This window comes from Microtus ochrogaster, linkage group LG3 (assembly GCF_000317375.1).
Source record: "Microtus ochrogaster isolate Prairie Vole_2 linkage group LG3, MicOch1.0, whole genome shotgun sequence".
Classification (NCBI taxonomy): domain Eukaryota; kingdom Metazoa; phylum Chordata; class Mammalia; order Rodentia; family Cricetidae; genus Microtus; species Microtus ochrogaster.
The window spans coordinates 46832779-46844201 of record NC_022029.1 but is presented as its reverse complement, the minus strand read 5'-3'; the positions used below and the strand labels follow the sequence as shown (position 1 = coordinate 46844201).

At 44.7% G+C, this 11423-nt stretch overlaps 1 protein-coding gene across 1 annotated transcript in view; it reads right to left on the bottom strand.

Moving 5' to 3' along the window:
• Positions 1–11423, bottom strand: part of Dnajc27 (DnaJ heat shock protein family (Hsp40) member C27) — a 26455-nt gene that overhangs the window by 13431 nt on the left and 1601 nt on the right. The window contains exons 2-5 of the mRNA XM_005360866.3: positions 9338–9420; positions 6259–6328; positions 2423–2587; positions 1644–1766 (exon numbers count right to left, since the gene is read on the bottom strand). Coding sequence (XP_005360923.1) covers positions 1644–1766; positions 2423–2587; positions 6259–6328; positions 9338–9420 — 441 coding nt within the window. The remainder of the gene's footprint in view (positions 1–1643; positions 1767–2422; positions 2588–6258; positions 6329–9337; positions 9421–11423) is intronic.

The window sequence follows — 11423 nt, the reverse complement described above, 5'->3', positions numbered from 1 at the left end:
AAAAATAAAAATAAAAAATAAAGAGTAGCCAGGTGATGGTGGCGCACGCCTTTAATCCCAGCACTTGGAAGGCAGAGGCAGGCGGATCTCCGTGAGTTTGAGACCAGCCTGGTCTACAAGAGCTAGTTCCAGGACAGGCTCCAAAGCCACAGAGAAACCCTGTCTCGGAAAACAAAATAAATAAACAAATAAATAAAAATAAAGAGTGACACCTGGGGCTAGGGAGCGAGGAGAAGTGGCTGGTGCCCACAGCCCCAGCACTAGGTGGGGAAGACGTAGACAAGCAGATACTGCCAGTCTGGACAGCTGAACTCCAGGTTCATCAAGACACCCAGACTCAAAGGTGGAAGGCAAGAGAGAAAGACACTAGACATCTACCTCTGCACACCTGAGAGTAGAGTTATACACATATGGTCAGCCCCACGTGCTCGTGCATGCACACACACACACAATAACAAGAAATGACCATCTACTCAGGCTGCCACGTGAGCACATCCTTCTACTGCCTTCTGGATTGTTATGTGTGACCAACTGGATTCTGCAAAGACTGTCTCCAACTCTCTAAGCTAACTGTAACCTCTGTGAGTACAGGGTTAGACATCTGTGTGTAACAAGGCAATTCTGCCACAGCAAAGCTTCATATGAATGCAACACCATTATCCAAAGATGGTTTTGAAGAAAAATCTCCATCCCAGGGAAGTAGCACAGCAACTTGCTAAACCTGAAGACCATCACAATCACCTGGACTGTTTTCTAGACACAAATTCCTAGACTCTAGTCAGGGGTGGTGGTACATGCCCAGCACTTGGGAAGCAGAAGCAGGTGGATCTCTGTGAGTTCAAGGCCAGCCAGGACAACATAGTGAGGCCATGTCTCAACCAAAATAAAAGTAAAAATCCAAAGCCAGGCAATGATGACACATACTTTAAATCCCAGCACTCGGAAAGCAGAGGCAGGTAGATCTCTGTAAGTTCGAGGCCAGCCTAGTCTACAGAGCTGGTTCCAGGACAGCTAGGGCTTTTATACAGAGAAACCCAAACTCAAAAAACAAAATATAAAAGTAAAAATTCCTAGTCTCCATGGCAATGTGAGGCTTCCAGAGGTCGGAAGCAGACATCCGTGTGTGATGGTTCATTTGACTGTCTACTTGATGGAATTATGTTCACTGCAGAATGTCTGTGAGGGCTTTTCTAGACTGCGTTAGGAAGACTCGCCCTAAGTATGACAGCACCATTCCATGGGATGAGTCCTGGACTGAAGAAACAGGAAGCAAGCTGAGCATGAACTTCACCTGTCTCTGTTTCCTGAGCGTGGGTGCACCGGGACCAGACGCTCAACCTCCGTCCCCTTAGCATCCCTGCACAATGGCCTGGACTCCAGCTGTGACCTAAAGTCAACCCCCTGCCTTCCTTAATGTGCTTTAGCAGGTATCTGATGGCAGCAATGAGAACAGTAACTACAACTCCAGTGACTGTGACGAAGAGCAGGTCTGACCTACAACTGAGCAGACAGATCCTCTCTCTCCCGCCACCCCCCCCCTCTGTCTTTTGAGAAAGTCTCATTACTGTTCTGTTTCTCACAGTTTTTAACTCTAAACGGGCATGGCTGGCTTTGACACAAACCACAGCAGCATGTCTGGTTACCTGGAACATCTCACTGATTCCCTCTCCAGTTTGTGCCGATGTTTCAAAGTACAGGAACCCCTTGCTTTCAGCCCAAAGACGCCCCTCACTTTCATCAATGCAACGGTGTTTGGTGCAGTCGATCTGAAACAGAAAGTCAGAAAGTTGGGAGAGGGCAGAGAGAAGATCCACCCTTGTCCCACTGCATCAGGTCCAGTGAAGTCTTCCTCTCTGAGCGTCAGAGCGACCTATAAAATTACCAGGCTAAATGAGACCAAACAACAAAAGCCCACTGACTGGGTTCTGTCTAATTAAGTTGCATTTCCCACTTCCTCCCACCGGAAAGCAGCCACTATGTGCATCTGTGAAAGTTGCATCATGGTCTGTCCTACCCAAGGGGCCACTTTCTGCTGTTGCCATGAACAACCCCTCCCACCAGGTCAAGTTTTTCCCAGACTGCTTGCTTCCTCAGGCTGGATACCAAGGGAAAAAATAAATGAATAAAAACCCAGTTAGACCAGGGTTTTGTGGTTTCTGTCTCAGAGGCAATTACTCTATGTTCTAAAACAGTGCCTCCCTGCAGTGTGCATGTGTGTGTGCATCCATGTTTGTAGACTGAAGACAAGGTCTCATTAGCCCAGGCTGGCCTGGACTCTCTATATAGCTCAGGCTGGCCTCTGGCTCAGAAGCCTCCTGATTTCAGTTGCTGAGTCTGGGGTTACAGGCTAAGCCATACATCCAGCTCTTGCCTTTCCGTGTCCTCAAACAGCCACGTTAGCAAAGCAATTCAAAATAATTACCTTGTTGGCACACACAACAAAGACGATATTGTCCATATTCCCGTGAGGCCCAAGTTCCTGCTTCATTTCTGCCAGCCATGAATCAAGGGCATCAAAGGAGTCTTTCTGTCCAACATCATAGACCAATATCACACCTTGGGTGTCCTTGTAAAATTCGTTTCGGACCTTCAGATGGAAGAACAGAGGCACAAGGTGTTGGCTCTGCGATCTTTGTAAGGATAGACTTCACAGCCATTAACTTAACAAAGTATGTCCTTTTCTGCAGTCAGGGTACTCATTATTATATCTCAGTAGTCACTGACTTTTAGAGGACTTTATATAAAATCAAAATGAAACAAGGAAATCTGTAGGTCAGGAGAATTTTTAGCAGAAATCAGACCATGGCTCCGCAGTGAGCACTCTCTAGCTGTTGGCAGATTTGGAAGACAGTTGTGTCAAGATCTCCTCAGGGAGGTGGACAAACAGTCAAAAGGAACTTAAAGGAAAATGACACAATTGTGAGCAATGGCTGCCACCACACAAACATCACATCCCAGACTTCACCCAGCATTCCAGGCACAGCTTCCCAGAATGCTCCAGGGCCATATATCAATTTGAACCCAAAACTCAGAGACCAAAGTAATTGGATGGTAAGGAGCACAGCTGAGGAGGCAGGCAGCTCTGGGATCACACCACTAGAAGTTGTGTGACCTTGAGCAAATCACAGAACCCTTCTGTACTTCCTCATCCGTAAAAGGGGATCATAGGACTAGGACCAGGTGAGGTCATGATGGCAATCCATTTAGTATAGCGCTGGGAAAATCAATCCATATAAGCTCCTTCTCCCTTTCTTCCTGGTATTCTGTCTGACTGTCCTGACTGTCCAGACATTCTGATCAAGGGTCAGAGACGTGAACTACCACACCTGGCTCTAACATGGGTCCTCATGCTGTGCGGCCAGTACTTTACCCAATGAGCCATCTTCTTAGCTTCCTAAAGTATCTTCTCCCAGGGCTGGAGAGATGGCTCAGTAGCTAAGAGCACTGTTCTTGCAGAGGACACAGATCGGCCTCCCATCACCCAGATATGGTTTACAGCATTCATAACTCCAGCTCTAGGGGATTCATCAGTCTCTTCTGACCTCTGAGGGCACCACAAGCACATGGTGCACAGACATACGTGCGAGTATAGAATAGACATATACATGTAATAAACATACATACAATGAAATAGATAAAAATGAACTTCTACCAACTCTTTCTCTCTACTCTCAGTCCCACCCCCCAAATCCTGCCCTGGGCCCTCTTCCTTTGTGAGTCTTTCTCGACAGTTATGCACCATCAACCACGTGCATAGGTTCAACTGTGACAGGCTCCAAGATCAGCCTGCTCCCCACTTCAGCTTCCTTCTAGCGAGCACCGGATAGCTGAATGTCTCACTGAATTCTCACGTGGGGACATCAGTGCTAAGGCTGAAGACCCAGTGTCCACCTCCACTGCTCTGTCTCCCTCTAGCAGACTCACGGTCCTGCAGATGGACCGTGTCTGCATGCTTCTCCACCTCTCCCCTTCCTTCCACAGAGTCCAGTGTGGCCTTCACCACACTGCTGCAGCCTTCCAAGCTGGCTTCCCAGCACCAGGGCACACTGTAACTTATCTTTTTAAAGCCTGGCTCAAAATTCCCCAGTTGTTTCCTCACCCCCATGTCCTCCAAAATTCAATCTCATTTAAATGGGATTACAGGGTGGGGTTTTGTTTTGTTTTGTTTTTTCCTTTGGTGTAGGTGTTGAGGCAGGGTTTCTCTACAGAACCCTGGTTGTCCTGGTATCCATTATGTAGACCAGGCTGGTTTCAGAACTCACAGAGATCTGCCTGCTTCTGAGTCCCCAGTGCTGGGAATAAAGGCGCACGTCACCACCATCCAGTTGAACTTGTTTTTTTTTAATCTATACAAACTATCTCATGCACTTTACAAAGAGTTTTGATGTAGTTGTGTCTGATCTTTATTTAGCTTACTTTGTGCTTTACTGTGCATACAGGATGGAGTTAATTATCACCAGAGACGTTTACTCCAACTGTGCTGTGCTTAAACATACCTAAACTAAACTACTCAGGTCCTAAACTTTGATCTGACACCAGCTAACGGTGTCAGTCACGGTGAACTGAAGTGCTTTCTGGCACCCTGTGAGCTGTTACTCTGCTGGTCACGCTCTGCTGGCTGTGGTGGCCACAGCGGGCCCTGCAGCCAGGGAGATGGCTTGGTGCGAGAAGCTTGATGGCCTTAGTCTACTTCCCAAAAGCTACATGGTGGAAAGAGAAGACCAACTCCCCCAAAGCTCACCTACCTACACACAGGTATGCGTGCACGCACGTGTGCGCACACACACACACACACACACACACACACATCATGGCATTCATGTGCCCACATGTATACATATCAAAAATCAATGTAATTTTTTGCCAGGAAGTGGTGGCGCACGCCTTTAACCACAGCACTCAGGAGGCAGAGGCAGGTGGATCTCTGTGAGTTCGGGGCCAGCCTGGTCTACAAGAGCTAGTTCCAGGATAGGCTCCAAAGCTACAGGGAAACCCAGTTTTGAAAACAAAGAAACAAAAATTAATGCAGTTTTTAAAAATTAAAAATCAGTGGAACAGCAAAAATCAGCCAATCTGAGTGGTGTGTGTGTATGTGTGTGTACACGTACGCATGAGTGCCTGTGGCGAATGGAGGGTTATGAATGAATTAATAGGGACTCATGAACCTATTGTACTGAAAAGATCAATAAGAAGACAGCTGAGAGTGCTCAAATGGAGAATGGGCAGCGTGGTGGTTGCAGCCCTAGCAAGGCAGACATCTCTGACAAGAGAACTGAGAATTTGGATATGAGGCCAGTCTGGGCAGCATAGCCAGTCCCTGCCTCAAAAGAAAGGATGACTTGCAATGCCAGGCAGGGGTGGTGCACACCTTTAGTCTCAGCACTCAGGAGACAGAGACAGGCAGATCTCTGTGAGCTAGAGACCAGCCTGGTCTGCAGAGTGAGTTCCAGGACAGCCAGGCCTACACAGAGAAACCCTGTCTCAAAAAACAAACAAAACAAAAAAAAGAAAAAAGAAAGAAAAAGAAAAGAAACGATGACTGAAAATGTCCAAACGTGCTAAAAGCTATAACTTACAGATTCAAGGATTCAAGCTATAAAAAGCTCAAACAGCAAAACCCTAAAAAGATCCACTGAACTAAACGTAAAATAAAAACACCTCAGTGTTTGTGGACACACGAGGCAAGGCCGAGGAGAGGATCCACAGCACTCAGCACACAGAAGAGTCTGCAACTGGCAACCCAGAACCCAGAGCAAAATAAAGCAAAGCAAAGTACAGAGAAGGAAATAACAAAGATAAGGACTAAAGTGAAGTGGCCAAGCCAGCAAACAGGTCACCAGCAGAGAGGCGCGACTCGTCCAGGCCTGCCACACCAACCAACACAAACCAAGCAGGCCTGCTTCGCCTTCTTCCATGGCTGGGGAGTGACGGGAAGGTCGCAGCCCTGCTGTGAAAGCAGGGACCTTGCTGAGCTGTTACATCCACAGGGGACTGTGATCATTATCCACTCACACTCTGGATTGAGGTCTGAAGTGAAAGGCCAGCATCCTCTTAAAGTGGAAATGTCTTCTTCATTCAAATGTTTGAAACACTAGCCATAAAACTTCCCATCTCGATTCCAGGAAAGCATAGGTGATCAAAGAATATTCACTAAATTGAGGCTCAGAAGGCAAGCAACCAACATGAGCTACACTTTACATGTGATTTAAACTAACTTCTACTGTTTCCAGCATCAAGACAGGATATAAAGCTTCTTACCTCATAGAAGAAGGGGTGTCCAGCCATGTCGAAGATGTTGACCTTGATTTCTCTGTCTCTGACTTGGACCCTGAAATATTCAAACAGAGACCATCTCAAAAGTTGTGTTTCTGCATTGACATTTATGTTATTTATGGATTTCAAAAGGAAACGGGTCACATTTCCAGAAGCTTTCTTCCTCTTCTTCTTAACTCCAGATAATCTTTTTTGTTTTTTGAACCACCACTGCCCAACACTCTGGATAGTCTTTACAAGAGAAGCCTTTTGCCTTGCTTTAGAACACTGAGCCCTGACTAAGGACCCATTTCCCATTATAGATATTTCAATCCACACCCTGAACCAACAAGCTGCTCCCAAGTGAAGGGTTGATCCCACCTGAGCTTGGTGACTGGTTATGTCCTGGGGGTGGGAAGGTGGAAATGGGGGGAGGGTTATGAGACCCTCATCAGAGTATCCAGCCACTCCCCACAATCTTAATTGCACATGACCTTGGGGAAGGGCTAGAGTATACAGACCAGGAAACACAGGGGGCAACAAGGGGTGTCATCTATGCAGCTATGGGGAAAGACTTTCTCCCAGCTGGTAAAGACTTTCTACTGCAACCTTTTGGAAGAGGAGTACCCACACCACGGGTAACACCTCACCTATGCTCTGTAAGCCAAAGAAACACACTGGTTCCCTAGGTGGAATCTTGCCTTGGTTTGTTATTGAGATCTTGGGAAGAGGGGTAAACATGGCTTATGTTTTCTTGAGAAGGAATTTTCACAATACTTATCATGGAATAATCATCTTTTTTTAAAAAAAAAATCTGTAAGAAGCAGAATAGTCTATTTTGCCATCTCAATAAATAAATAAGTTACAATTCCATGGTATCATACAACAATTTCCATTTCTTAGATAAACTAAGCACTGATATGGACTCTGAACAAAGTTGTCTTAAATAGGATGACCCACCACATCACTGATGACTATGCTCAGAAGTAGAAAATGGGAAGGAAAAGTAGAAAGAAACGTGGATTTCAAATGAAGGCCTTCATAACGTTCACAGTCAAGATCTACAAGTTTCACATTTTAGAGAAAATGTGCAAAACACCTCTGCTGCTCTCAGTTGAAAAATGGCGAGAGAATTTACATAGAACTCCTGGTTCCACTGACCTGAACTACTTTAATACAGTCTGGAAGGACATACATAAACTTGACCCTGTCCTTCATACAACTGACATTCTGTTACAGACATACCCCATCAATTTTATTGAACTCCTTGAATATTGCCTTCATAACCTGATAGGGAAAATTTTCACCTTTAAGTGCATCTCTCTAACAATATTTACCAAGCAGTCACCAGGGCGAAGCACTGTACTGGACATTTGGAGAAAACATAAAAATTCTTATAGCACTCACTTTGGATGCAGGACATAAAAAAATCAATCTTGACTGACCAGGAAATTCCCTTTCTCCTGACTAGCCTACATAGTACCAGAAGAAAAGAGATCATGATCTCCCCCAGTGGTGGACCCTACATGCTACAAAATCAACCTGCGTGGCAAGATATGTCCATGGCATAATAGTGGCATGGCAGTTAGGAGAGTAACCAGCTACCACAGGAGGGATTTCATGCCTGATACTGTAAACCTGGTCAAAAGCTACGGCCAGGAGATGACAGATGAGGAGGAACTAGTGTTGTTTTGCTCAAAGGTCATGATGTCAAACTGCCCTCTCAATACTCACGTTTACACCCATAGACCTGTGTGTTTCTCATCTTTGGTCAGAGAAGCTTCTTGTAGTGGGTAATGGTCGATACATAAATGCTAACTGGTCAAAGTGCCAAGGATAACTACGAACGCTTAATTACGGATAAATCGTCTAGATCAGCATCGACTAAGCCAGCTCAGGGACCAGCAAGCAAGAGGCGGCAGAAGAATGTAAGAAATGGCAGGTGGAAAACAAAGATGTGAAATGCTGACTTTGGTTATGACGTGGCAGCTGTACACCCAACTCACAGAACTGGTGTCACCTGGACAAGACCAAGTCAAGATAGTCAAAATTCCAGCATGGATAGAGAACCTTTGGGGCCCCATCTTTGGAAGGAGAAGCTACTGGCAGGCAGCTGATGGCTGCTGAGGGAAGGAGAATGTGGCCACTGGTAGGTAGCCCATGTTAGTGAATGGCCTCACACCCATGCACATATGGAGATAATGGTGGGTGGATATGATCAAAATACATCATGCAAACATATAAAACTTTCAAAGAATAAATAAAAATGTTAGCAAAAAAAGAATACCCCTGTCTCAAAGTCAGGGATAATAAACAGATACAAGTAGCACAAGCATTCTACAGTAAGGCCTGAAATTCCATGTGGAAGAAATATGCCGTTGCCAAGCAGTGGGGGCGCACCCTTTAATCCCAGCACTGAGAGGCAGAGGGAAGCGGATCTCAGTGAGTTTGAGGCCAGCCTGATCTACAGAGTGAGTTCCAGGACAGGCTCCAAAGCTACACAGAGAAATCCTGTCTCAAAAAAACAAAAAATGGGGAAAAAAAAAAGAAAAGAAATATGCTGTTTACCCCAATTCTATTCTTTGGTGGCATTTTTTAAAAGTTTGTTGTTGTTGTTTTGCTTTTGTTTTGTTTGCCGCTTTAATCCTCTCTCCAGCCACTCTAGATTCACTCCAAATAAATTCCCACTTATCCCCAAATTCATTATTCTCAAATCTGCTGGATTCCAACCGGCTATCAAGATCATAAACCAACAAAAGACAAAGCAGCCTAAAAGCCCACTTGCTGGTAGGACCTGCTCACACAGAAATCTGTCCTCAGACGCCCCAGCACCAGATAGGCTTGTGCTCATCACTGCCAAGCCTACGTCTAAAACCAGGTCTGGGCTGGCAGGTACCTAACACACCGGCCGGCTGAAAGGATGGCACCAGATACCTGAAGAAGTCCCTTACCCAATCCTTTCCAGTTTATCTTCAAAGCCTCTATTTCAGTGCAACCATGCATACACTCTGATGCAGACTCGGACTCTCTCAGGACACACTCTGAGTACCTGCCTAACCAACAGGCCAGAGAACAGAATACTTACTTTGTGACTCCATAGTCAATTCCGATTGTTGCCAGGTATTTAGACACAAACCTCTTCTCACAGTAGCGCTTTATAATACAGCTCTAGGAGGATAGAAATGCATGCATTTAGTAATACACACTGGAAAGATGTGTCAAATGAGTACATTTCTTCATTAGGGTTTCTTCGGCCACCTCAGTGAAAATGAAAGTGTTCTCAAACGCAGAAACGAGCTGTGACTGCAGCACCCGAGAAAGAGAAATAGAACAATGAGGAGCTCGAGGCTGGCTCAACCACATGAGACCTCGTCTCAAAGATAAACAAACCCCCAAAGACAAAAAAATAAAAGGCATCTGAAACAAGTATAAAAAGTGAGGGTTTTACTTGTTGTTTGTTTTGAGGTCTCATTCCTGGCTGACCTGGAACGCTAGGAAGATCAGGCTGCCTCACGTCTCTGCCTCCCTAGCGCTGGGATCAAAGGCACAAGTGAAGAGCTTAAAGAAAAGAATTTTAATTCTTACCTTCATACCAAATACGGATGTTTCTGGTTTTATTCCCAATCATTGCTCTTTCCTTCTGCAGACCTTCCCCACCCTCCCACTTTCATTACAAACAGCCACATCCGGGACCAGAGCCACATGTCTGAGCATCTCCTAGATGGCTTCTACTCAAACATCCTGCCGTCATCCAATTCAGCATGTCTCCAGATGAGCCTGTCTTACCAACACCGAGCCCTGTTAACCATGCCATCATTTCCCAATGACAAAGGATCAAGATACTAAAGTCATATTTGAGTCAAGGCCCAAGTCTTCAAGTCCACATTATCATTATCCTAAGTACCAGTATCCAAAAACAGAAACAAGCCAGATGGATGAATAAAATGTATTACATCCACATGATGGAATGTATTTCTACGATATGAACAACATCCAATATACACCACAACAAAGATTCACCTTATACGCATTACACTAAGTGAAAGATGTCTGTAGTAAAACATCATGCAGTATGTGGCTCCATTCATACGAAATAGCCAGAACAGGCAAATCCACAGAGGCAGGAAGTGGGTTACTGGTTAGGGGAAATAGGGAGTCTGTTAATAGCTATGCTTTTTCTTCAGGGGATGATGAAAACGCTCTACAACTGACGATGGTAACGGTTTCACAACTGCAAGTGAACTGAAAGTCAGCGAGTTGTATGTTTTAAATAAGTGATTTCTATGGGACTTACATCACACCAAGGCTTTGTTCTGAATTTTAATTTTATTTTTAATTACGTGTCTACTATATGTCTGTGGCTGTATACACATGTGAATGCAGGTGGCAACACAATACAGACTAGGCTGTTAGCTCCCCTTGAGCTGGGATACAGGCAGTTGTGAACCACCGATCTAACACAGGTACTGGGAGCTGCATACTAGTCCTCTGCAGAAGCAGCAAGTGCCTCTAACAGATGTTTTAATCTTTGGGGAAGAAAGGGGTTATTTCCAATTTCTTTTTTTCTTTTGTCCCTTCAATTTGATTGTGTGTGTGTGTGTATGTGTGTGTGCGTTATGTATGTGCCCTGTGTCAGAGGGCAATTAGAAATTTGGATAAAGGTTTTCTCCTTCTACCGTGAGTTCTGGGGACTGATTGAGGTCACCAGGCTTACAGCCCACCCCAACCCCAAGGGCTTATTCCTTTCCATGTGGGAAACTTGACATTTCTCAGAGACCCTCATTAATATTCAATCCAACTTCTTGCACTGACAATGGACCCAAAAGGTCGTGCCAATTTTCACAGGTGTGCTAGGATCTGACCCAACATTCTCATTCACCACGAACCTCATGATTGTTTGTCTGTCTGTCTGTCTCTCTCTCTCATATATATATATATATATACATATATATATGTATATATATATATATATATATATATATTAAAAATAGTAGTGAATAAAAATGGTGGTTACTGTTTTACTAAATCTATTAAGCACATTTTTCAAAACTGTTCAATTTTTATCTACCCAGAAAGTCAAAATTTAGGTAGAAATGGGAGTTTTAATTAAGCGCATGGATGTCATTCTTCAGTGGCCATCTTTCTTTTTGAGACAAGGTCTTTCTTTCTTT